This window comes from Leptonychotes weddellii, chromosome 12 (assembly GCF_054177405.1).
Source record: "Leptonychotes weddellii isolate Sample4059 chromosome 12, ASM5417740v2, whole genome shotgun sequence".
In the NCBI taxonomy this organism is placed as follows: domain Eukaryota; kingdom Metazoa; phylum Chordata; class Mammalia; order Carnivora; family Phocidae; genus Leptonychotes; species Leptonychotes weddellii.
Window position 1 is genome coordinate 62381118 of NC_138380.1, and position 27481 is coordinate 62408598.

The following is a 27481-nucleotide window of genomic DNA, read 5'->3' on the forward strand; positions in this document are numbered from 1 at the left end:
CCTCTCCATGACCTCATTACTAATATTATATATTTTACTTATATTTTATAAGTGAAATACAATATATCTTATTTATCCTCACTATTGTCTGCCTCTTCCACTAGGGTGTAAGTTCCAGAAGGACGGGGTATTTTCTCTTTGTTCCTGGAAGAATTCCCCACACATAGTAGGCACTCAACAAAGACTTGTTCAATTAATACGATGGAGCTGGGTATGCTTCAGGGGTTTCTCTTCTACCCCTACCGATTATGATCTGATCTGAAGGTTTGGGTCAACGGAGGTAAACACACAAAGGAGAGGAAAGAGAAAATAACAGTAAAGTGGAGCAGTGTGAAAGTAGTCTCCTGTCCCTTACAAACAGGACCTGACTCTCTGGCTGTCGTCGCCCCCAGTCTGAGGCACTGTCACCAGGCACTGTGGGGCTATTCCCGTCAGTACATCCAATGTACTGTCGTGAGGGGCTTCACTTCGAGAAAATTACCTCAAAGCAGTATCCAACGTAGCATCGTGTTTGACATGAAAAATCATTGGCGTGGCCAATTTGGTATCAGCTGAAGTAAAATGGAATTTTACACACTCCTACTGGCTGAGGGAATGAAAACAAATGGTGGCTGTAACAATAAGTACTTCTGTAAATTGAAAGTTAAAGAATTTTATAAGAATAGAGCCCAATTCAATATATATGCGACACAGAATGATAAAGACACTGGTCCTGCCAAGGACCTATTTTCGATTTGGCTCCCACTTTTGGCAACAGGTAAGGCCCCTGTCTCCTGACATAACAATTCAGTTGAGTCTACCCCTGTGACTGTAATGTTCTTTTTTCTTTTGAAGGAACAGATTAATCAAGACCAGTTAATTCATTATTACCTGGAGTGTCAGGGAATTTGATAAATGAGCTGAGACTGATCTTAGAATTTGCGATGAGATGTGGGTAGATTTATGTCCTGTCAAAATGTGGTATACACATACAATGGAATATTATTCAGGCTTAAAAAGGAATGCAGTCCTAATACATGCTCCAACATGGAGGGAACTTTGAAGACCTTATGCTAAGTGAAGTAAGCCAGACACGAAAGGACAAATATTGTGTGATTCCACTTATATGAGGTTCCTGGAATAGTCAAAATCATAGACAGAAAATAGAATAGGAGTTACCAGGGGCTCACGGAGGGAGGAATTGGGAGCTGTTGGGTACAGAGTTTCTGTTTGGGATGATGAAAGTTTCTGGAAATGGATAGGGGGTAGCGCTTGCACAACCCTGTGAGTGTAATAATGTCACTAAATTGTATCCTTTAAAATGGTTAAAATGACACATTTCATGTTATGCATATTATACCGCTATAAAATAATCCCTTCTCCACAAAAAGAAAAAAAAAAAGAAAAAAGAAAAAGATTCCAGGACACAACCAATGAATCAGTCCCACTTCAGTGCATTTCCATTCTCTAAAAATTGGGATCTTTGTTAACAGAGGACACAGTTTTTTCCAATGAGAATCATTTATTAAGTTTCCTCTATCAAGAAAAGTACCATCTTCCACTTGGCTTTGTGGAGGCTTGAAATGTGTCAGTTGCATGCATTGTAGTGAGTGAGTTTTGCTAGGAATTAGAGATTTGCAAGACAAGAGTTAATTGCTGGGCCCAAAAGGGGCTCCCTGCTGGACTGTCAGCCCCTCCTCAGCAGGAGCCAGGCCTGCCACTTACCTACCCACTCTCCCAGGAGCTGAGCTGCTTGCAGAGCACATGGTCAGAGCTCAGTAATCGTGTGTCAAATGAACGGGGCTCCCCGGGCTTGGGTGTCCTTCTCTTCTCTCACCCCCAGCTCACATCTCTGTAGGCTTTCAACGGCCATGCAATTCACCAATTGGCTGTTACCCCTTCCAAAGATAACAGCACAGAACCCGGAGACACACATTTTCCTCATCTAAAGAAAATGGCAGGATCGGCATAGACTATCTATAGACACTGTGATGGAAGGGGGCTTGGGGGCACAGAGAAGGCCTGGGGCTGATTTTGGCCAGAGAATGTCTGCTTGGCCGCCTCCTTTGGCCAACCTGGATGTCTCCAGGGTAAGAATGAATGATGGCTCTGGGTGGAGGCTCTGGTGCGAGGCTTGAGCCCTGCAGCCCCCTCAAGGACGTCGAGGGGGAGAGGTCTCATTTAGAGTAGGAAGTACAGGGCAGGGCCGCCACGTTGGTTTGCTGCAGCCGCCTGCCCACACTCTGGCCTCTGCGGTGAGTCACCACCAGCTATTACACGGTCTCTGGGCACTGAGGGATGCTGGCCTCTGTTTGAGGTACATGGTAGATATTACTTCTCCAACGGAGAGCTAGAGGTAAACAAATAGATGTGATTTCTCCCCAGTAGAAGGCAGCCAAGATGATGAATGGTGGAATTAAGAATCATTGGTATTATTTATGATCCTGGTACGAAGCCTCGACAGCAATCTGTGCAGTTGTGACGTGCTTGCAACTTATATTTAGAAAATAAACAGCAGAAGAACAGGGAGTGGAATAACATCAAAAAACTAAAGAAGAAACTTTTCCCCAACTCCACGGCAAAAATTAGACCCTGGGTGATCATTTCTCCTCTGGCTGCACAGCCTATGATTAGCCATTTAAGAAGAGCCTACATTTCATCGATGCGCTCATCAAAAATGAATCTACATTGCCTGGTTGTTTTCTGAATGCTTATAAAAATATCATTTGCACATGCCGTTTTAGAAGGAACTGTTTTATGCCACGCTTAAAAACTTTTTCTTCCCTTCGGTTTTAGGTTCATGCGCAGATGTTAGTCCGAATGATTTCGTCAGACTTCTAACAGTCTTGCTTGGCTTTCTGCGTCTTCCCCTTCCCTCCTCTGTCCTGGAAACTGATGAAATGTTAGCATAGATGGGAAGCCCGAGGAATTCCCCAGGCGCTATTGAAACGCAGCAGAATTGTGTTCTGGAACCAGCAGGGCGGTGACCGGGGAGGACAAGACGATAGCTTCCCCTGACATATTGTTCCGTCATCTCTCAATTGTTTTCACTTTCCGTCCTTCCTTCTCTCCCTGGTTTTAACCTGGAAGTCCCTGGACCTTAACACACTCGTGGATAACATATCCGTGGATCCTGTGACGGGGGACCTTTGGGTTGGATGCCATCCCAATGGCATGAAGATCTTCTTCTATGACCCAGAGAATCCTCCCGCATCAGAGGTTAGTTGGAAAAATAAAGCAGATCAGCGACCTTATTCCCCGCTGTTTCTCAGTTGGAAACATAAATCTCAATTATATGTGCAAATATAAGGAGGGACGCGGATAGATGATCCAAATGATGAGATATAAAAAGAAGTTTGACTTTGGGAGGCATTTTAGTCAGAGTCTAGGCAGGAGACAGATGGTACATTTAAATTGGGTAATTTGAGGGGATTTAATAAGGGCACTCTATACAAAGGTGTGGGCGCATGTAGGGAAATGAACAGAAGATAATGCATTACCTCAGGGCTAGCGAGGGAGGCAGGAAATGGTTACCAGAAATCGGAACGAGAAGAGAGCTGCGTGTGGAGAGGGTCCTCTGAGGGGAAGCTGGCCTCTGGTTAGGGGACATAGACAACCAGTGGGGACCCTGGAGGGAGGAAGCCTGGAACCAACACCCTCCCTCCCTCTCAGTCCTACCATCCCCCTGCTGTTGCTACTCCTTGGCCTACCCTGACCCAGAGCTGGGGGGGGCAAGGGAGACTTCCTGGTAGGCTTTCGTGAGAGTCTCAGCAGAGTGGGGGGCTGGGCTAGGGTAGCCAGCCCTACACTGGAGTCCCTGTTTTCACTTCGGTAATGACTTTCTTCAACCTGGGAATTCACAATAGTTTAAAACCTGGAATGTACGGCCGGGCCATGGTCTAATCATTTGTCACTTGCCTGTCCTTTGAACCCCCTCTTCCCGTGGGTCAGTGTATGCATAAGTTAATACAGTGCACCAGTCCTAGTGTGCAAATGGCCATCCTCTCTAAACCTTCCCTGCAGAATGGGAAGATCAGTCACTTGCTGGAATTATTTTGGTTTAAAAGATCTTTCCTTCCATCTTCGTTATAGTACCCAAAGACCCCATTTATGTTCATGGTCTTTACTCGGCGGACTACTTGGGCACTGCAAACAAGAATTTGAAACGCACTTTGCCTTAGGTATTTGAACATTTACTGTGACTCATCTGGGGTTTTCTATTTTGAGTTTTTCAGTATGTATTTGTTGTACTTGTTATTTACGTTAAATAACCAATACAATTTTTGACACAGTTTACTGCTACGTATTCTTTTTAAAGCTTAGTTTTAAGAGTCAGTCTCATTCCCACCCACCAAAAAAAAATTTTTTTTAAAGCCCACATGTCATGAAATAAATAAATAAATAAAAGCCCATGTGTCTTAGATTAAATAAACCCCAAACCAAATGTGTATTTCCAATTACTTTATGGCCCTTCATACCCTTTCTCTCTAGGCTTACAGGACAATCGTATTATGTTTAATGGCAATCCTTTGTGCCTTTTCCCGGTTCTTAGCTATTAAGATGGTATGGTATGTTTAACAGGAATTGGAGAAATGTATGCTGTGGCGTGTTCACTGTTCAGAACAGAGCAGAATGTTAGATTCTAATTTGCTCTTGCTTGTTAGCTCATCTGGTGAACTTAGGTCATTTGCAGTAGCATGGACTTGGTTTGCTGTTCTGGAAAAAGTGCTTCCTTCCTAATGATGGATCTGGTAAGGAATAGTAAAAAGTAATAACAATCCATTATCTAATACACTGCCCCACAGAAGAGTGACTGACTTTTATTAGAAAGAGGCTTACTTAAGTCAAGGTGCACCATCACCTATTTGCCAGTAAGTAACTACTACGTCTGTCTTTTGGGTTGGCTGTTTTGGTTTTTTTAAAGATATATTTATTTATTTTAGAGAGAGAGAGAGAGAGTGCACGCACTAGTGGGGGGAGGGGCAGAGGGAGAGAATCTTCCAGCAGACTCCCCACTGAGTGCATTGCCCCCACGCTGGGCTCCATGAGATCAGGACTTGAGCCGAAAACTAAGAGTCTGAAGCTTAAGGGACTGAGCCACTCAGGCGCCCCTGGGGCTGGCTGTTTTAAAAAGGTCCTTTTAAATGCTCCCATTAACCCTTTATGTATAGGCATTGGCCCCCACTAGTCTGCCGTATTTGGTGTTTTTATATGTAAGTATCCTTTCTTCCCAGACATTGTATTTTATCCTAGAGACTTAAAAATGATAGGAAGTTAGAGTTGAAAAGAAACTTAACCTAGTGCCACGCACTTTGTTCTACAAATGAGAAACAAATGTGAAGCTGAAGATCCAAAACAGGACCCTGGGCCCCTGCCTTACAGTGTGCTCTTTACTGTGGTGTGGAGTATATGAAATTGCCATTTTATTGGCCAAAATGGCCAAATATCAGCTACTGCATGTGATCGGCTTGGCACGCCACTTCTCTGTTGTTAATGACACGATCATATTTCTGCTCAACTAAATGACGGAAACTGAACTTACAAAATCCTGTATGTTTAGAGTTGGAACCTTAAGTTCAGAGGAGCAGCTGAGTGTTGTACAGAGATATGTTGTTGTTTTTTTTAATTGCCAGAATTTAAAAACCAAGAATTAAGTGTAACCACCCAAATTCCTAGCTTATCTGTAAATGTGCAAAACTGGCCTGAATTCTAGCATGGCAATAATTTAACTATTATTACTGAGTAACATCTCTCCCCTCCTTCCCCCTTTCCCATAGTCCCTACTACTCCTGGGTCACCCACCCAGGCTGTGTTACTCACCCCTATTTCTTCCGTAGGCTGGGTAGGCCTATTTGTCTCTATCTCTTTTCAAGAGCACCTGCTTAAAACCTGTCATTTTGCCATAAGGAAACCAGTGTCTTCCATAAAGAGTAATTTTGAAACAAAATATGATTTACCTACAGGCTTCTTCACATGGACAAGTGACCCGTCTTTAACGTTATGTTTTGGAGTGACTTTAAAAGAAAGAGTAGGCTCATGTTATTTCTTTGATAGGTGATCCAAATCCAGGACATTTTAACAGAAGAACCCAAAGTTACACTGGTTTATGCAGAAAATGGTACAGTGTTGCAAGGAAGTACGGTTGCGTCTGTGTACAAAGGGAAGCTGCCGGTCGGCACCGTGTTCCACAAAGCTCTTTACTGTGAGCTCTAGAAGGTCGATCTGCCCCCGAGCCACGGACGCCGTGAGCCCACCATTTCAACTGCTTGCCACATCTCCGGGGACCACAGAGATCTCATCTGAGCAGTGAATACTGACCCTCCATTTGGACATCTGAAAGGATGAAAGTGCTGTTTAACCGGGAACAGAATCAATGCATAAGGCTTTTTTGAAAGCACGGTAGCAAATCAGTCTAATTACCAATAAAAATCCTATCAATAAAATGGCTAAAATTGCGGTGTCGGTTGTCAGGCCTTAAATCATTTAACTGTGTGTGATCCAAATGTCCTTTCCCTAAGACGTGTGTTGCCTGGGAGCACGTGAGCTTATTGCTGCCTTGCTGAATCTTGTTTGGGAAACAGAGGAGCGGGATGATCTCACGAGTCGTCCCAGCCTGCAGTCCTCACTCAGGGGCTCTGGTTCGCCTGCTGGGAAACTAGATGTGACCTACAAAGTTCCCTGGGCTCCAGGCATCCCTCCTTAGCAAAGCCATCGGACATACTGGCACAATCTGACTCCCATTTCCCCTTCGATGGAGGACTTTCTCAGTAAATAGAAACCGAAATGACCCCCATTTCTCCTTTTACTCTCACTCAATTCTCCAGTAGCGATGACATGTAGCAAACTCTTTTAACATTCTTGGGAGTGTCTGCTATCTCAGCATAAACTCTACATTTTAGTTGCTTTGACCCAGTGAAAAGAAGTTTGTTCGCTTCAGTGATTGAAGACAGACTGAAGCCCATAATCGACTCAGGTAAAGCTAAATGGCCCCAAAGACAGTATTCCTACAAGTGCGGGGGTGGGGGGGGGGGCACTGGTTTTTTTGTTGTTATTCTTAAGCAGGCTCCATGCCCAGGGTGGAGCCCAACATGGGGCTTGAACTCATGACCCTGAGACAGACCTGAGCTGAGATCAAGAGTCACGGGCGCTTAACTGACTGAGCCACCCAGGTGCCCTCCCCCGCCTTTTTTTTTTTTTTTTTTTTTCCTGTTGTAACTTGCAGGGGAGGATTAGAAGAAAACAGTAGAAAGGCAAACAAAAAAATTAAAAAAAATCAACAGTCTTGGCGTATCTTCTGATGGACGTGATTAGGAAGAAAAGATGACTTTTGTCATTTTCTTATAAAAACTGGTCTGAAAAGGTTACCCGTCTTTGTCTCTTTTGAAAGTATGGCTTCCGGGCCGGATGATGTCTTTGGGATGCTAGAGGCAGTCACGTTAGAAGCAAAGTTCTTCCAAGGCGCTTGCCATGAGGACGGTCTGGCATGCTGGGAAAAACGGTTTGCTGATAAACTGAGAACTGTCAACATTTTAAGGCTACTAACTTAAAGTAATAAAGGGGAACATTTTGTTTGGATCGAAAAACACTTTCCTCATATCAGATTAGAGTTATTTTAGTCACAACTTCAATGAGCATAATATCATGTGCCCTATGAGTGCTCAATTACTCGGTGATGCTGTTCACAGCCCCTTGAAGCTGGATTTTCTGAAATACTGTTTCGAAACTACCGATGACTATTGGGCTTATGTCGAAAAAGCCCCCATATTTCCTTTAAAAAGAGTTGCTTGATATCATCAATGAAATAACTATATTCTGTTCTCTCTTATTCTTGACAGAATAAGCAAATTCTGCCCCCAACCCACCCACCAGAAAAAGAAAGCAAGCTATCCCATTTGCTCGCGATCAGTCGAAAGGGACACATGCTTCCCCTCAGTGAGGGTTTCGTAACACACTCCGAGGAAGAGAAAAAACAGCTTATTTCATTTATTTTTTGCTGAAGGTTTAGTCACAGATCAATTATGGTTCGTGTGTGTGTGTTTGTGTGTGGGTGAGAGAGAGAGAGGATGGGGGTGGGGGGAGAAATTAATATTCCTCATTTGCTATATTCAAGTCTTCCGAACATTTAAGGTTGTAGAAATAAAACTGCTGCGAAGAACCCCGAAGAACCCCGTCCTGGGGGCCGGCCTGCCCTGGGCTTGCCCCGTGCTGTGTGAGGCCAGCTGTTGAATGCATTTTGTCACAGACCCTTGCTGGCCTGACAGGTATCGGAAACGCGCTGCGGGAACCGCAAGGCGGGTGAGGGAGCTTCTGGCGGAGCATCTCCCACCTCATGCCCAGTTCCATAATCGTGCTTTCATATGTAATGCTAGCTGCCAATTTACACTGTTCCGGGGCTAAAACTTATTTTTCCTTTCATTTCCATGGAAAACGTGCACTTTGCTCTTGATAGATAGATGTATTTTGACAGTTAATACAGGTTTGCCTAGTCAAGGCTTGTTTTAGTTGAGGGTGAAAATGGAAGAGGGGGGGAAAAAAAAACAGCCTACTCCGACAGATGTCCATATTTCTCTTTTTATTGCATTCGTTGTCTAACAACAATAATACTCAATGGCAAGAAATTTATTTACACTGACAAATTAAATTTAATCACAGGTATTTTTAGATTGGTCAGAAAACAGAGGACCATTGTGATAGTTTGCTCTGAATGCCTCTGAAAACCAAAGAGTAAGAAATGTTGCTTGAAACGGAACAATCTAGAGAAGTACATATTAACCAAGCACAAGAGAACGAGTCAGACATGGTACTATTGTCTCTTCCATGCAAATGATCAGACGCCAAAATGTACAAATTAAAAGTTTAAGATAACATGCTATCCATACTTATTGGACTTAAAATGGTTTTTCAAACAACTCTTTTCCTGCAGCGATACATAAAGAAAGGTTAAAATAAATCAACTTCTTACAATGGAACAGAATTCATTCTCTCTCGTTTCTTTTTTCAGCGGACTGGTTTTGTTACTGACGAGTAGCAGGCATACTCGTGGTTTAATTGCAACACCATTAAAAAATACAAAAGCAGTAGTGGTGACCATAAATAATATTAAGGAAAACATACATGTATATATATGTATATATATATATATATATATAAATATTTAAGGAGATTTACAAAACACTAACTACATCTGATGTCGTTGGGAGGTGTTATCTAGCTGGAGTGCCTATTAATTCCCGCTTTCCAAGGTAATGTAACTATTTGTGGCCAATTGTTCTTTCACGGATGAAAGATTAAATCCTTCAAAGAAAACCTGGGTGTGTGAATAAAACCGCTGAAAGAAAGAGACGGGTACACCTTCCAACAACATACTCACACGCTCACATCCACTTGCATTGTATTTGGCAATGACCTAACCATGCCGTCACTCCACAAAAGAAGTTAATAAATGATCATGTGATGACAACAGTGCCATCAGAGAGCCAGTAGTTGGTGACTTAAGCATCACAGCCACTAAGTATGTCACTGCGGAGCATGAGCGAATGCACAAGAACACGCGGTGCAATTTTTAGCCGAGGAAACTGCGGTCCGCAGTTGAAAATGCCCAAAGCTGCATACATTTCTGAGGTTCGACTCAGCAATGTGCAATCTTGACATCAAAGCATGAACCAAACATCTGAGGAAACTTTATCTTACTAAAATACCAAGTATCTAATAAATCAATTTTACCAAAATATATAAACATGTAGAAGGATAAGTGCATTTAGTAGAAATACTTACTTTAAAAAAATCTCTCAAAATCTTATGAGCCATTCAATGTATACACACACAAAAAGTGGCAATAAGGTTATGATTACTGCTTAGGGTCCTAACTGACATTACCAAGTTCCATATACAATATATATATATTTTTATGCAATGTGATTGCGGGGTGTGTGTGTGTGTGTGTGTATGTGTAAGGTAGGAATATATTCACACACAGGGAGTTCTGTACATCTACACACGTGGCATGCACATTATTGAGAAGTTGCCTCTGGTTCTCTTATGCGTTAACCTCCTATTCATTCTTGAATCTCTAGCAGTTTTGGGGTTGGGGTAGGGCCAAGGATTGGAAATCATCCCGTTTCTGTCCTTCCCCACACTGTAGATCTGGAAGCAGGTCACATGCTGTGCTTGATCCACACCACGCACGTATGTAAGCTTGGAAGTCACAACCATTCACTCGACACATCCACAGAGCACTGAAAGACCCTCTGTTTACCCTAAGGCAGAACTTGAGGCTTTTATTCTCCAGGGGAAAATGGATTCTGTGAGCTTCTTTGCCCTCTGACTTGCTGGTGGGATCACTTCTATACTGCCGATGGTGCGGTAGGGGTTCAAAGTTACTCAAAATCTACTGGTGTCCTGGCTAGTATGATTTCTTCCCCCAGTGTGTTGGACCAAGACTAAATTTCCTGAGACTTTAACTACCTAAGACAAATATAAAAACAAAAATCTGCCTACATACCCAGGCTGTTTTTCAGGAATGAGTCACTGACACACATTCATATTTCTTATACCGCGGCTTTCTTTTGAGCATTGACTCCCCACCCCCATTTTTAGAAGGAAAACAACTCCGTGGAAAATATGTACATTTTATTTCTGGACTTCATCCTTCAATGTTTAGCTTCAGAATAGTAGACGGGTAGATCCTTGATTAAAGGTAAATTTGAAAAGATATTTTGCAAAAACCCTGGGCTTTTCTTTTCCATTTTACCTTTCCTTCAGAAAGCACTGAGGACTTAGCATTAAGTAGGTGACATGAACTGTAGTGACCACTGTCCACCAGAGTGAAAGGCCTCTCATCAGGGCCCTACTGGGACAGAACATTTAGCTGCTCAAATGGAATCTGGGAATTCTTAAATATGTCAATGTAATGAGGAGCTACAACATCTCCAAAGTATAAACATTTCTTTCAGAATTGTTGGGACATCTCCCTTTAGAATCTTCAGGGACAGCTTACAATTTGGGGCCAGGGATGACACAGGATGAAAGGCAGCAGCAAAGGTTAATTTGGTTCCTCCCTTGTCCTCTTGCCACTTTGTTTGCAACAACAACAAAGAAGCCCAGAACAGGTGGTCCCATTTCATGCCCCTTCAAAGCTAAGTCTGGAATGAGCACTACAATACTGCAGTCACAAACCACTGGGGGGTAAGAACACTTCAGTGATGTTGAGGGCCGGAAATCCACGTCAACCCCAGCTAAAGGAGGATAACATAGAATGATAGCTTTATTGTCATGAAATTAATGGTGGACTTCATCAATGTGTCCAAATGGGCAATATTAGGTTTCTGCCCTAATGTATCACTCTGAAGTACACTTTGGAATCAGGCAAAAAAAAAAAAAAAAGAATGAGAAAACTATTGCATAAACTGTGAGTTACTTTAAGGGAGATGGTCTTAAATCAAGTAATCTGTTATAAAAACTGAAGTCCTTTAATGGAAGACTCTGTCCCAGACATTTAGCTCATACAATGTTCCCCGTCTACAGCTTGGCCTCACCCCCAAAGCATTACCTATACCCCAAAACAATTTGGCTATTATTAGAGTCATACTGAGCTGTCATTTAGGGAATATAGTTCAAAGTAACCAGATATTCCCTTTCTGTTCATTTTCTGATAAATAAAAAACTGCAAAGTCTTTAAGGTTCATGAAACAACAAGTCTACGTTAAACTGTATGGACACCGAAAACCACTAGCATTAAAGTAGGAGTTGTTGAAGACACTGGAACCTCGATTAGGCATCATGCACTAGAGTCAAGAAAAGAAATAATACGGAAACAAAATGTTCATAAGTTCTGAGGTCCTGCACTTTGTTTTCATACTCTTTGATCAATCAGTTTACATTTTATCCTTGGCTGGACAGTCAAATCAAGTGCCTTTTACGATTTCAGCAGTTTTAAGTAGTAATATTAAAATAACTCAGTAAGACCTAAAATCACTGTAACTTAATTTAAAAATAAAAATAGTTATAATACAAACTAAGTGATTTGAGGAATAAGAATTTGATTTATAACATTTTCAGCTGGTCATTGGTCTACTCACTGGAAGTGTACAAATAAAGTTCAAGAACAATACTTCTAAGACATTTAAGGAAATGCAATATAATAGAGATCATAAATTATGTGCAGAGACTGAGACTTACAAACATTTCCAGTATATACGTCCATTTTCAAATATTACCAAAGTGTAAACATAACTTCAGATAGTCATCCTCTATTTCCACTCTTAAAATGAATACAGAGCAAAACTTCCAGTGTGATCCAGATCACTTTTTTTCCCCCCCAAAGATAAGCAAAAAGGGCAAAAAGTTTACAATAGCAAGCAATAGTATTACCAGATTTTGACTAATTTAGTCTTTTGGTATTAGGAAAGATCTACTGAATTTTGTAGTTCATGAATAGTGGTTCCTTGTTTCTCGTCATATTAATAAATAGTGAAGCACCACACATCTCAAGTATTAATAGAATATCCAGTATGGCAATCTCATTATCATACACCAAATGAAGATAGTCAGAAAAACATACATAGTGACTCTCATAACTGTAAAACACAATGTTACTTTATGTCAGTGTTTCTGAGCACTGAATGAATGAATGATCTGTACTAGGGACAAAAGGATCAAAGTATAACAGACAATACTCTGTCACTAAAAAGGAAACAGGCTTTAGGGAAAGACAGGATTATAAGTTTCTAGTTCAGCCAATTCCAGATTTCAGATATTCAGGCAAGCAAAAAAAATAAAATAAATTAAATAAATTAAAAATAAGTCACAATGTCCAAAATACAAGATGGTGCTAGATGGGCAGGAGCCCCTTTCCATTATCTGTTAACTGTAACCTTCAAAAGCCTTCCCCCAGCTCTGTGTATAAACCTTTCCAGTGTACAATATGGACCGAGACCCCCCTACCATGTAGTAAAAGGAAGTAAAACACTAGTTGAAGATTCATCTGGCCTCAACTCTTATTTTGAAACTCGTCCCTTGGAAAGTGGATGACCTCATTTTTATAGCCAATGCATCAAAGACAACCAGAGACACGAGCATAAAAAACAAAACAACAACAACAAACAACCGAGCATTTGAAGTTTCTCAAGATGGGTTTATTTTCTCCTCCTTCTGCCCTAGTCTCCCATGCTTGAATTGGTTTGATGAAATACTGAAATCCTTCATATACTGGCTTTCAAATAAGCTTAACTGTCTCTGCTAGTAGACTATATCCTGTGGACTCTCTTAAACAAGCTTTAGGTGTAACATGGAAATCTCTGAAGAATGAAAGAGAATGGCTCAGAAAAACCATTCAAAACATCTCTAAAATCCAACTGTCAGCTCTCCTTTACGGGAACATTCCGTGTGCTCAATAAAATTGCTTCTCTGGTTGCGTGTTACTCAAATCTAAATTTTCTCTAACCAGTATTCCTATTTTTCTTAAAAGTACATTTGTTAAAACACTAACTGAGCCCACTTGGGAGATCTTAAGTAGAAAATATGTGACAAGTTCCTGATTGTGTCACAGTCAGGCTGAAGACTAGCCAGAATTTTCCCCAGGAGAGGAAACCTGAAAATGTTGGTTTCCTTAAAAATCAATTTCCTGTTCAATTTGTTGGGGAAAAAAGGAACTACGTTCTGTGTGTCGGTGAACTACTGAACATGCAGCGGGAGCAGAGTAAACAACGGATCCCCATATCCCGGGCTGCATTACCGTCTGATTTTTTTCCTGTGTTCAGCTCAATCTGGAGGATAAATGTTACCCTCAGAACCCCAAGGTAATACCCACATCCACATTCTGCAGGCTTCTGCTTCCTTCTGGGGTTAACAAATAACAAATTCTTTTCTCTCTTTCAGATGCCCAGCGAGCAGAAGAGTTCGCTTGCCTTTTGCTGCCGTACATAATTATGTGGCGGGGCACCCGTGTTCCTACAGTGGGGTTGTCTCACTGTCCAGACACAAACGCGAGGGGAGAAGCTCTCCCACACACAGGAGTACTCTGGAGCCCCGATCTCACGGCAGAGCGGCGCTCTCGGCCATGCAGATACGTGCCATTGCCCAGCTTCAGGGTTCCCGGACTGAAAAGCCGTGGCGCCCCACTACCACCACCGGGGCAAGGCATGCTTTTCTCGGGCAGGGTGACCCTGGTTCCCCCACAAGGGGCTGGTAAGTATGAGAAGAGAGAAACACAGCTATTCTGCAGCTTTCACAAACGAGATCCTTGGTTTGGTAATAAACAAAGGTGGCTTGGGATTATTTCAGGAGGTGAAAATTAAAAGTGCATTCCATTATTGCAGAAAATGCAGTTTTGCCACAAGCAGTTCCCCAGTCGGCCTAGAGCACGTTACCCCTTCCATCAGTTCCTTCGTCCGCGGGGAGGAGAGCAGGGTGGGAAGGGGGGAGAGCCGTGTGCGAGGGGGTGTGTGTTACTGTTCACCAGCGCCCTCCGATGCAGCGGTCATCTTTTCTGTCTTTTTAGACTTCCTCTGCATCTGCTCTTGTTCCTTCCTCCTCAGCTTTTCTCTCTGTTTTTCCATCTTCTCTTGAGCCTTCCGAGCCTTCTCTAGAGATACCTTCATTTCCTTGAGTTTTTTTTTGACCACTGCTCGGTCCTGGGATGACGTCATTCCCAGAGCCTAGGAAGGAAATACATAGACAAACTGAACCTGAAACCCAGTGATCTCTCTCCTTAGGAAGAGGTTGCTATCACAATGTGTTCAGACTCAAGAACTGATTTAAACATAATCAAAGAGGTCAAAACCGAGAAAGAGCTGCTTACGTTTGCCAAAAATCTCCATACTCAGGGGCGGAGCTTTATTTGCCCTCTGAAGTGCCTACACAGTACACCCTAAACCCCATTAAATACATGCTTTCCAAATTGGCAATTAATGGGTGAAGGAATTAAAAAAAATGGGGGGGCACAATTCTGCTTCTCCAACCTTTGGGCCATAGACATTTACAGGCAAAAGTACTGCTAAACTCATCAATATTTTTAAAAGCTAGGAGTGGGCACCTGCTGCCATAGAGGGCTCCAAGAGGGCAAAGAGAACTGAAGTGGCTTCCTTTTTGCCAATGCAGTCATTTACAATGAGGACCAAAAATGTCTTTGGGGCCGGAATGCTCATGTCAGCATGACTAGCCATTCCCTAACCTGTAGGCAAACCTATAAAGGAATCCTGTTAATGAGGAGGTTGCTTAGTGAGCATGGAATTCAGAATAAGGGGAGTTGGTTGTGTACTTTAAATGTTTCATGACCTTCAGAATCAACAGCGGGATGCATCCATCTCCCCAACAGGGACAGCCTTGTCAATGGGGCCTTCATAATTGACAGACTATTGATTGATCTCTAACCTTTTCAAGACTGTCAAGGATACTCATCTGCCCTTCAGCCCAGCAGGGGACTGAAGTTGGGGGTGGGGAGCCAAATGTAAGCTCTTTTTGCCCTTTTTTCTACAGGGATGGATTCCCGCCCCCCAGTCTCTAAAAGGGATGGACTGGACAGGCGAAATGAGAGTGGGATGGAGCGGGGGGACACACGGCCTGCACATACTTGGGGAAGAAAGTTCTGAAGAGAACATCGTCCCAGTTTTGGAGAGGTGTGCAGGGAGGAGCGGGGGTGGAGAGGAAATGAATAAAGAAGGAAAGATTCGTGGATCTAGGTTTCACTCTCATGTGATCAAAAAGTCCACCTTGGCCATTATTACAACTCCTACGACACAGGAAGTCAGCAGACTTCATATATGGACCACGTGTTGCCCAGTGGAAGCAATGGAGTGAGTCCCTAGCTCTCCTACTCAGCAGCCTCTTGTTTGATTCAGAATCCCTGACAACTTTCCGAAACTTCGTTTACTACTCAGAAATGATGCAACGACCTTTCTGCGGACCGTTGGTGAGAATTCCCTCTCAGAGATGCAGAACGCTCTTGTCTAAGGAAAACATTTTAGGTGCCATGAGCAACACAACTTACACCTGGTAACCTCACACAGAGATAGAATTCTTTACCTTAAGTTTATTTCCATCCAACTGCAGGAGTTGCTCGCCAGTGATGTTTTGGGCACTGAATTCAGATACATACTGCTCCAGATTTAGGCTCATTAGCCAGTGAGAAACCTGCTGCACGCTCCATTCATGAACGGCCCGATTCTGACACTGACTGTGTTTGGGAGACTGTCCATCATCAAGGATCTGAGGTAGGAATGTTACGCAGTGTTGTTAAAGGACCAAAATGCTATGGCTCAGCACGGCTTATTATGCTGTCAAAAGGAATTTCTTGCCTACTAGAGCCACATTTATCTTTAAACCATAAAATGAATAAGCTAATGGTTCTAGCTGTGTGTGTAACACACACACGTAGTTATCGCCGACATTTTTGTTAGGTATTTGGAAATTTAAAAACTCCCCCAGATGAAGCAGCATTATTAATGTAGGGTGTTTCCTCCTGAAAAATACACTCCGATGTTGCAAGCCTTTACATTAGAACACTGTGGAAAGAGTATGAGATGCAGAAAACAAGTATTTGATTGATCTCTATATGCAAGGCATCGCTCTGCGTGTAGCCTCTGATAAGACATTAGAGGTATATAAAAATACATTTAGAAATATTGAGGGATCTTTCCCTTCGAAGAGGAAAGCCTTAAGTCCTCAAGCATTGTGAGGGGAAACCTTGCAGCCAGGGTTTCATTTGCACGGCCAAGCAGACCCGTGAGGAAGGCGGGGCAGGTAATGTCCATAATGACTTTTAATAAATGAGTAAAGTGAGGCTCAGCCAGTCTACGTGTCTGTCTGGAGCACGCAGCGAGTGACCGGGAGAGCTCAACAGTTTGTGGTTTATCCCGAATCTCAGGCTCTGCCCAGTGCAGAACACCACTTTGACCAGTGCAGAGGGCAGCTCGGTTCCTAGAACCTCTAAGCTGAGAGGCGATGGAGGCGATGACAGGCCTGAGAGGACAGACAGGAGTCACCTCGGGGAGCGCTGATGGGGTGGGGCAGGATGGGGTAAGCCGAGATGAAGGCAGAGAAGGTGGAACAGAATGGACCCTGTCAAGGTAGTGGTGATGGGGGATCAATCGAGGGACTCTGCAGGTAGAACCTGGTGATCATCTTGCCTCAGAAACATCTCTTCGACTTTGGGACAGACAAGGGCAGAGAGCAAAATGATTTCACACCAGGAAACCCTCCACCACAGACACAAGTATTCTTGTCCTGTGTGAGTTTTAAATCATTTCGCAGAGACAGAAGGGGAGGTTCCCCAGTACCACCGAAACCACCGCACCCAGCCCACTGACAGCTCACCTCGTCATCTATCATATCCAGGCTCTGAGTGAGGGAGCAACGAAGGAATCAAAAAGAGAAGTGTTATAGAAATAGGAGACACGACATACATAGTACAAAGATGTAAAATTACAATCACACCGGGCCTGAAGAGTATGGGCAGAAAAATTTAAGAGACAAAAAGTTTCATAAAACAAAAATCATGTTGGAAAGAAATAACTTAGAGCAAATACGTGGAGCAACAGTATCTTTATGTACAGTGCTTCTCCTTCTCCGGCCCCCTGCCCTAAATAGTGGCATTTCTGTCCTCTCCATATCTCTTGGGGCACTAAGTCCATCACTCATGCAATTTCCTGTTTCTCTGGAAACACACTGATCTTCTGGGAATTCTTGGCAATGCTAATTTGACCCTGGCTTCTAAATAAGTGATCCTCACCCAGTTTTTCTCCCCTCTCCACTGCAGTGGTTCTCAATCAGGGGCCACGCTCGAGTTGGGGTAGGGGTGGTGGGGGAGGTAAGGGTGGCGGGGCGGGGGTAAGGGTGATGGTGGGGGAGGCGAGGGAGAGAGGGGATGGACAGTCGGTAAACTCCCCTGTGATTTCTGAGCTGCTCCCTATTCTTGCTCTCTGGTGCCCAGGCTCCTACCCCCAGCCCCCTGCTCAGAGTCCTCTCAATGAAGTCAGAGTAAGGTGGGGGAGGTCCCTGGAGAGCTTCCAAGGGGCTCAGAAACAATACTTTGCCTTCATGTTGAGATAGAGAGAGAAAAGAGAGAGAAATCAAGATTTCACATCAAACAAGAAACCATGGTCCCGATGATTTACATGCAAAATCTACTTAAGAATGTTTTCCTGGGGATAGGTGACGGGTACAGTGCATGACCTGAGAAAGCCGGTCTGTGTGAGCGCCACGAGCGTACCTCATCTGACGACAGTGCTAAGGACTGAGAGAGCCCCGGTGTTTTGGGTTCTGCTCCCAGGCCACTAAGGTCTGCTGAACTGGTACTACTGGGACTGAAGTCATCGTTGAAGGTAAAATTCTGTAAAAATAAATGAAGCTCAGTGTTAAATGAGCACAGTGAGGGAACCAGAGGTAGGTGTATTTGCAAGTCCTAAAAAGGTTCTCTTTAAAGCCATCTTCGGAGAAATTCAGATTTAGTTTGGTGATGACCTTCAAGCGGCGGTGGTGGAAAGTGCTGGGCCTTTTGTAACTGATAGGGAATTCTGGGTGCTTTCTCCATCAGATGGAAGGATAGGTGTTTTGGAGAAATCATTCTTCAATCCCTCTTCAAGGATACAGGCTTCATTATCCTCTGCAACTGCTCAGAGGAGTAATATTAATAAGCCTATCTTCTTTGACCCTACTCATGATGAGTAACAGTGCAAGTAAAAATACAAGATGGTGTGGAGAGCCTGAGTTATTAGGAACAGATGGCCATCCATATTAGAAAGGTAGCTTGAGCAACCCCTGGGAAGGAGCACTTGCTGTTGGCCGTGATAAATACTGTGAGAAATGGCAGATCCTCCTCTGGATATAACCTTCAAGATGATGAGTTCTGGGGGAGGTCACAGTCTGACAATACACTAGTAGTTACATGCTAAAATACAACTCTTACGCAGCCCGCAGGGCACCAAAGAGGCTGCAGACAGATACACTCTCCAATTAATCGCCTGGGGCTGGGGGAGTTGGGAGGCGGGGTGTAAAAAGAAAAAAAAAACAACCAAAAAACTTCCCCAGAACTTCATCAAAATGTTCAGTGGCTATTAAAGTCAAGTAAACTCAGAATGACCACATGGCTGCATTTGTGAAAATATTTTAAACCAAATCTGGAGTCTCTCCAGTGCAAGATAATGGTAGAATTATTCAAACTACCTTTAGATTTCTCAGATCCAATACTGAAAATGTTTCAAGATCCAAGTGGTCTACTGCTGCCAAAGCTTCTTTTGCTAGTAATTCTAGAATGACTGGCTTCTGAGGAACTCTAAGCCCGTGGCCAACACCATCTTGTTCCATATTCCACTTCCTTAGGAACTGGCCTGTTACTTTTCCATTAGGCTCCCTTGCCACTGGGTTCAGTCGGTTGTCAAAAATAACTACCATGCCAGAGGCTGCAGAATTCAGTTCCAAACAAACCCCAGGGTTTGCTAAAACTTCAGACACGGAGACTAAATCCGAGCACGCGGAGCTAGGCTAGGAGAACATGTAAGCGGGGGAGCATTTAACACAACACATTACTATTTGATATGGTCAACAGACACACAGCCCCAAGCCCTGTCAAGACCCTGTGAGCCGCTGACCTCAAGAAAAGAGTTAAATTCAAGTCACATTAATCACACGTTTCTGTTTGAGAAAGAAAAGCGAACACAGATAAAAGGAGACCAAACAACATGTGAACGTTAGCCACTGTATGTGTTTCAATAAAATGTTAGGTAAGGTTTGCAGCGTCATGCTGGAAATAACCATCATGCATCTAAGAACAAACAACACCCATGCAATTATATTTTCTAATTCTGCTAAAGTTAGAGAACTTTGGTGATGAGATTATTAAGTTTTTCAACATGAAGTTTGATTTAAAAGAAAAAATAAGTAAGCGTGCTATGTCAGCATTGGTTTGTTTTAAAGAGTTTCACTTAGATATATTGAACACATATTCAGTCCCAAATTTATTTGTTTTCCAGTAAATCTCGAAGAGCACAATAAAAATAGTCTTGTAATGTAATTTAAAGTGGAATACTTGGTAAACAGATCTATCATACTGTTCCATGATTCAAATGCATCTTTCCCAGCATGGCTTAACTGTCAAACTGAGATTAAATAGCAATATGTGAAAAGACAGGCAAATCAAAGATCAACGTACAATCTAGAATGGAATAGCATTAAAGAAGGGGACGGTTAAATGAGGCTTTCCTTTTCCCCACACATGGCTTATTGCAGTGTTATCACATTGGTTTCTTGGGTCCAGAGTAAACACACAAGTTGAGAATCCTTTCCAAAAAAGACTGGAGAGGAGGAAGGATTTGGGGCTTTCTTGTTTGCTTTTTAAATCCATGTGTTTTCTACCTTGGACCCCTTTTTATCTGAAATTAGAGTTTCAGGAGAAGGCTGAAGGGGACTTGTAGGTGAAGGCAGGTCCCTGAAGGAATAGGATCCTTTTCGGCTCTCATTAAACCACGAGAAAGGCATGCACGGCGAGCGGGTGGAGGCGTGAGGCACGGGAGACGGCTTGGGTTTCCAGTGTTCCAGCCTGCCTCTGAAGATCCTGTTTTATGGAAAAAATGCACATGTCAGACAAAGGAAGGGCAGGTGTGACACCTGTTGAACTGAATTCTGAAGGGACTCTGAATAAAGTTCAAAGTAACAGTTTGACAAATGGTTCTACACGATAGAGGAAAAATTTTGCATTTTTGACTAGGACATTAATCTTAGTAGCTATCTTCTTTGCATTGCAATGGATTCTAGAACAGTGGTCAACATCTTCATATCGCTATTGCCATAGTGAATTCTTATGAAATGGGTCTATTAAGTGGATGTGGATGAATTAAAGTCAGAGGGGCACCATCTTTCTGGAACTGCTATTAGGGTTAACCACCACACCACACCACACCAGTCCCCTTATTTGGGTGACCTAGCAGCACCTCACTGCCCGTGACATTAGCTGTTAGCCAGCATTCTTTGCTGGCCTTCTCTGAACTCTGAACTCTGAACTTCTAAAGTCTAGGACTTTAGAAAATTATGTATTTAAATAATTTGGAAATTTCAGGGCTTATGACACTTTAAGCAGAAAACACACCTTATTGGTTTTTCATCATAATCGGAGTGTTAGCCAGCCACATCAGCTGAATCGACCCAGGTGATCAACGGAGTGACAGATGTTGCAGCCGATCACCCTCACAACCCCTCGGAGGAGACCGGACTGTAGGTCTTAACATTCTACTTGGAGGTCCCGGATCTGCCACCTCTTGAATACATGGGCCTTGAGCCTTCTCTCAGCCTCTATTTCTCCTCTGTAAAAGGTGGATATTTTATGTAGCTCATATGTGGTTGTTAAGAATTAAATGAGATAGTATGCGTGAAAGTGCTTGGGAAACTGTGAAAGTATAAAGGCCTATGGTTATTGTTTAACAGTTAAAGGATTCAAAGGCATTTGAGAAACACAGTTTGAAAACAGATGTTTTTATCAGTGTGTGTACTTGCGTATTTATATTTATCTTTTGGTTAGAGAAAAAGAATTATCAAGAGCTGAGGCAGGAACGGGCAGTGGTTTCTGTGCATCTGGGAAGAGGTCAACCCTCAATATGTCCAAAGGAGATTTGACACAATGCCTATTATTTGTTGGCTGTTGATGTCATGACAACAAAGAGATTGCCTTTCAATTAAAAGTGCCTCCACACCACAGCTAGACAACTCATGACCCACACGCATACTGGACTTCAGTCTTCTCACGTCGCACTCCAAATATTCTTAAATATTATATACCTCAAATATTTTAAAATATATTTCAAATTTACATAAACAGTGTAACTCCTAACTGTTTCTGTTCTCTCCAAAGTTACTGTGAGACTCCAATGGGACAATAAATGTGAAAGCATCTTGTTAACTGCAAAGCAATTTACAAATGTAAAGGGATTATAAAAATAGTGACAAAAGAAAATGGAGATGCCAGTGAAGTTTTGGCAGAATACTGAGATCACAGGTTGCGTGAGTATGATGACTGGTCATTTAAAGATTCCAGGATATCTGATGATTATGATGGTGAATTCTTTTTTTAAAAAAAAACAATAAAGGGGACTGTAAGGATAACAGAGAAAGCCCAACGAGAGATGTGTCAACCTTCAATCTCATCCTAAAGTCTAAACTAAAAAAATTCTGTATCCCGAAGTCTACTTACTTGCCATTAAAAGATGGGGTAGAGGGGGAACAATAACTGGACTTAAGAGACCACACTAGCAGAGGCAGACTGGTCTTCTGTAAGAAGCACTTTCTATTCCTGGGTCGTGGACCAGCGCGGTGTTTCCCAAACAAGTCTGGTAAGAGTCACCCGGGGCAGCTGCTCATATACAGATTCTTGGGCACCTGGACTTATTGAATTAGAATCTGGGAGAGAGGAAGGGAGGAGTTCGCCTGGAATCTGCATGTTAACACATGTCTGAGCTGACTCTTGCAAGTTTTTAGTATCTACATTTATTTCTATTTTCCTGAATGCAAATATGAGGTTTCTGGAGAATGGGTGACTACTTATGGAAAATTACTGCACTGGGTCCCCATGCCCTACTTTCGTCTTTCCAGAGTGACAGAATGAAAGCCAGTTGTCGTCCTATTCTTGGTCTACAGGTGAGGAATCTAAAAAATACCAATCTGGATGATTAGATTAAAGACAGGGACAGTAGTGCTGTCCCCACCTCCCTTCTGGGAGAGGGAGAAAAATCTTATCGCCTTCATGTAAACAAATTCAACTAGGGAAGGATCCTGGGTTCTTACCCTTCAGAAAGTAATATATATCTTAGGGGGAGATAAGACCAGTGTCTCCAGCTTAACAAGCCTGGGAATGTCTCCATGAAGCTGGGTCTCATCCCCTTCCCCCATCCCACTCCTTGAAAATGAAACCACACACCTCATGGGAGGTAAATCTCTGCAGTTCCATCTATCCAGTCATAATTTAGCTTCTAAGGCTTGACTTTAAGCTCAGGTTCCACAGTCTAGTAAAAATGCCCAGAAAGCTCTAACTGTGCAGAACCAAAAAAATATTTCTTTCTGCAGGCCTACATTCTTGTAATTGGACATATCTGAGATAAACTGGACCTAAGGATTATTTTCCCCTTTGGTTATTAATTTCTGAATCAATCAATCAAAGTAGCAAGGAAGTTTTTTTTTTTTTTAAGAGTTCTATTCATAATTCAAAAAGGCACAGTGGTGCTTAAATATATGGATATTGTTTTAAAGTTTATAAACAGGCCATAATTAATGACAGCATGACTATCTTGTCCTGCTCCCAAGTGAACTGCCTTTGTAACAATGCTTTTGGGACAACCACCACCATCCCCATTTTTTTTTAATTAGGCGGGAAGTAAGAATATTGTTGCCTACTTGCTGTCATCCTAATGCCTTATTTGAAAAGGACTTTGGGGGCACCTGGGTGGCTCGGTTGGTTAAGCGACTGCCTTCGGCTCAGGTCATGATCCTGGAGTCCCGGGATCGAGTCCCGCATCGGGCTCCCTGCTCGGCAGGGAGTCTGCTTCTCCCTCTGACCCTCCTCCCTCTCATGCTCTCTGTCTCTCATTCTCTCTGTCTCAAATAAATAAATAAAATCTTAAAAAAAAAAAAATGAAAAGGACTTTGGGTTCAAATTCTGACCATGGAACATTTCAAACAAAATCTCAAGACCACATATAATTAAACTCTTTCATAAGAGCCTCACTGCCAGGAAAATATTCAAGACTAATAATTCCATGAGGACTTGTGCTATCCAGCGCTGAAGAAAGGTCCTGAGGCCCTATATAGTGTGAGTGTGATGAGTGACATCACGGAAGCTCACCTTTGGGGGACATTCAGAGGCTTTCTTCTCCAGCTTTCTATACAAGATGATGGAAGAACGGGAGGAACTGTCAGATAGAAAGCAAAGAAAGCCCACTTCTAAGGAAATAACCAGTGTCCTCACAACTGCAAACCACCAGGTCCTGGAATCCTTTGAAGAGAATTTTCTGGGTCTCCAAGAGGTCTGGCAGGGCCCCTGCTGAGGCTGTATCTTTGGGTAGCCTTGACTCTAAAACCCCATGAACTGAGGTAACGTGTGTCTCCTACTATCCTGAATGGTCAGTATGTTTCCATTGGTTTGGACCTAGAGTATATTCATCAAAAAAAGCAAACTCGCCATTACTTCATAATTAACAGATCTATCAGCTTAACAGACATGCTTTCTAAAATAAATACCAATTTCCTTTTGGACAATTTGAACTCTTGGGCCTAAAAAAGGAGCAGAGAGAGCTTGGAAGCAGTCATGCCATTACTGACCACTCATAGCCTGTCCCATTTGGTGGAGAAATCTGTTAAGAATAACATAAAACTCTTCCTTCTCTCCTTACTACCTTCCTCCGTTTCCTCTCTCCTCCCTTCCCTCTCTCCCTCCCTCCATAGACAGTTTTGACTCTGAGAGCAGGTTATGGTCTGGGGTGCATAAGCTTCACAGAGATCCTTAATAGTCCCCCTGAAAAATCAAGATTGGTAGAAATGAGTGTTTCATGGATCTGAAAATAACTTCCAGAGGATCAAAATAGGCATGTGTTCTGTAATTCATCTTCTTTTTTAACTTGTACAGTAACGTCTATCATTTTTGGTAAAAATGGAATTACAGGTCACTGATGTAACCCTGATTGTTTTACTGTTAGGAACTGGGAAAAAGACTGGCTTCAAATTAAGTCTCTGTCATATTAAATTGTCACTGGAGGGGGGGGTGGAATGAGGTGGGGGTAACCACTGTTTCCTGGCATTTAAATGGTTTATAATTAACAACTCTTACAGAGCAGTTAACCCAATACATACATCTTGAAATCAGTTCATTCTGGGGTCAGCACCCCAAAATTAAGTTGCTCAAGTAAACATTCCACAGCAATTTTTTTTTTTTGATTTGTCTTAACTTTAAATACAAGGTGTGTGAACTGAATGTCATCAAGATATAATTAGGAGTTCAGGAACTGCCAGAACAGAAAAAGTATAAGCAGAATATAGAATTTAAGCAGGTAGTTAAGGAGGTTAATTAAAGAAAGTTAGCTGCAATCAGAGGAAGGGTTGCAGACTTCCATTTATTCAAATCAGATGAAGTAATTCTGTAAGGTTCTAACATCCACTAAGGAGACTGAGGTTATAAAGCCAGCCCCTTTGGAAGGGCACTTGGAGACCCTCAAAGATAACAGCTAGGACAAGCAGGTGTCCAACTGCAGGTCAGGCCAACCACCACTGACACATCCTGCTTCGACCCTGAGTTATGGTCCAAAGCTCCGATTAATAACCAACAACCCACCTGAGACGGTCACTGTAGTGTTTAACCTTGATTTCTTACAGGGTTCTGGACATGCTACCACAGAACACGACAACTTAGCATAGCAAATATTTTAAGGTGAAGGAATTTGAGAAATGGCAGGTACGTGAAGGGTTCTCTGACCTCCCCATTGCCCCCAAAGCAGATCATAAGATCTTACAGGAGAGGTGCCCTCCCCATACCTGGAGGAAAGGAACATCCTTATCTGTAGATGGAAGGATACCAAGAGGGATCTGAAGGAACAATGCTTTGGGGAACGAAGAGGCCTTGCGAAGTTTCCCACTATTTACTACCCTTAGTTCATACCCTTTTGTCCTCTCACATTTTTTCGAAGACTTTGCACTCTTCAACAAACCCAGTCTTAAAATGCTCAGGCTTAACCACTTCTTTGGTCTTCAGTTCCTGATAAAGCTTCCTGCATCACACAAAACTTACATTAAATCAATTTGTATGCTTTTCCCTTAACCTGTCTTCTGTCAATCTAATTTATAGGATTCCAGCTGGAAAACCCCAGAGGGTAGAAGGGAAAAGGTCTTTTGTGCCCCCTCTGCATTCATATGAGATGGAGAAACTGTTCCCTTAATGAGTCCTCCCCATCCTGGGAAGGTTTAAAATGAAACAGCAAGATGATTATGTAAATAAAAATTTGGTATTTCAAAACAAAAATGTTAGGTTTAGGAATAATAAATACATTGCTTAGGATTTAAGAAAATTTGTATTATTAGAAATCTGAGAGAGAAGTCTATTGATTCTATCTTAATATATTTAACTGGTTAAGATGAAAAATAATCAAAGTGATAAGAGCACTGGATGTTTACAGTCACTATGTTACCATTTTAATCGACTAGATTTTCAAGAGTTTTTTTCAAGTGGAAGAGTGTTGATGTGTTAGGAATGTCAAAGTTTGTCAGCTTTCAAGCACTGGGATGTACTTAAAAAGAAAACGGAACAGATTCAATGTGTAAGTGCAGTTTTCTAAAAACAGGATAGACAATTACAGGGGGAACAAGACCACTCTACTGAGGCCAACCTAACATTATTCAAGGGTCTCTATAAATTTTTTATAAAATTTTACTAGATGTATAAACAAAATGACAAGATTTGTAAGATGAACTGAAACTCGAAAAAAGTAGGTTTTAAAACTGGAGACTTGAATCAATTACTTTTAATTTATAACCCAAATAATCCTCTTTTTAAGGAAAGCCATCTTTGGGCATTAAAACTATCAAGTGAAGGGGAGAACCTGCAGAAGTGTTACTGTCAAAGTTAAGCACTCCATAGGGGCTTTACTGTGTTTTCATTATCATTGTTCATGCCTTAAACGCTCGCTTTGAAACTTGCCAGGTTGAAATTATTTCACCATTCTCCTCTGGCCATTTACAACTGCATTTTGTTTCCTGTTTTTTAAATAATTTTTTTTTAAAGAAATTTTGGCTCCTTTTTGGGGTGCCTCTGTGGGTCAAGTTTAGGCAGTGGTGAGGTGCTTTTCTCTTCAGGCACATATGACAGTATTGTTGAAGATGTTATATTCTAAGTAGCAATGTTACTTTTTGCTTTATCTTATTCTTCCCCATCGAATTTGCCTTTAAAATAAATTATATTGTTACATCTTTTGTACCTCTGTGTATAAAGAAATTATATTGGGAACACAGAAGAGTAGCTATAGATTTAAAAAAGAACAGACAAACAAGAGCACATGTATCGTGATGAGCACTGAGTAATACACAGAAATTGTTGAATCATTATATTGTATCCCTGAAACTAATATAATACTGTATTTTAATTATACTTCAATAAAAAAGTAAAAAAAAAATAAAGAGGAAAAATGCCAATTTATAGATCAACGGAATGAGTTAGAACTCAAAAGAGGATGTTTTTCATAGAATCATATGGATCAACACTGTCTAATAGAAATATAATATGAACTACATATATAAATTACAATTTTCTGGTAACCACATAAAAAAAGAGGTAAAATTAATTTGTATTTTATTTAACCCTAAATATTCAAAATATTATTATTTCAACAGGTAATCAGTATTACAAAACTTTTAATAAGGTATTTCACATTCTTTTTTTTTCATACTAAGTCTTTGAAATCCTGCATGCATTTTCTCCTACAATACATCTCAATATAGACTAGCCACATTTCTAGTGCTCAATGGCCACATCTGACTAGAGGCT

At 41.9% G+C, this 27481-nt stretch overlaps 1 protein-coding gene and 1 long non-coding RNA gene across 16 annotated transcripts in view; one reads left to right on the forward strand and one right to left on the reverse strand.

Annotated features, from left to right (window-relative positions):
* The first annotated feature begins 2537 nt into the window (after positions 1–2537).
* On the forward strand, positions 2538–6435 carry LOC145716414 (uncharacterized). 2 transcript variants are annotated; one of them, XR_014139050.1, is made up of 2 exons: positions 2538–3198; positions 5943–6435. It is a non-coding gene; the product is annotated as an uncharacterized LOC145716414 (long non-coding RNA). The 2 variants fall into 2 exon arrangements; XR_014139049.1 differs by having other exon boundaries at positions 6034–6435.
* Positions 6436–8532: 2097 nt separating this feature from the next.
* Positions 8533–27481, reverse strand: part of PPP1R9A (protein phosphatase 1 regulatory subunit 9A) — a 299240-nt gene continuing 280291 nt past the window's right edge. For 7 of the 14 annotated variants that reach the window (XM_031025187.2, XM_031025182.2, XM_081800518.1 and 4 more), the window contains 5 exons: positions 20326–20524; positions 18185–18304; positions 17290–17313; positions 16000–16182; positions 8533–14633 (listed from right to left, as the gene is read on the reverse strand). In XM_031025187.2, the coding sequence (XP_030881047.2) occupies positions 14424–14633; positions 16000–16182; positions 17290–17313; positions 18185–18304; positions 20326–20524 (736 nt within the window). In that variant the 3' untranslated portion in view covers positions 8533–14423. Of the gene's footprint in view, positions 14634–15999; positions 16183–17289; positions 17314–18184; positions 18305–20325; positions 20525–22043; positions 22606–27481 lie in introns of those variants that run through there. The other 7 variants (XM_031025190.2, XM_081800520.1, XM_031025188.2 and 4 more) reach the window with 4 other exon arrangements.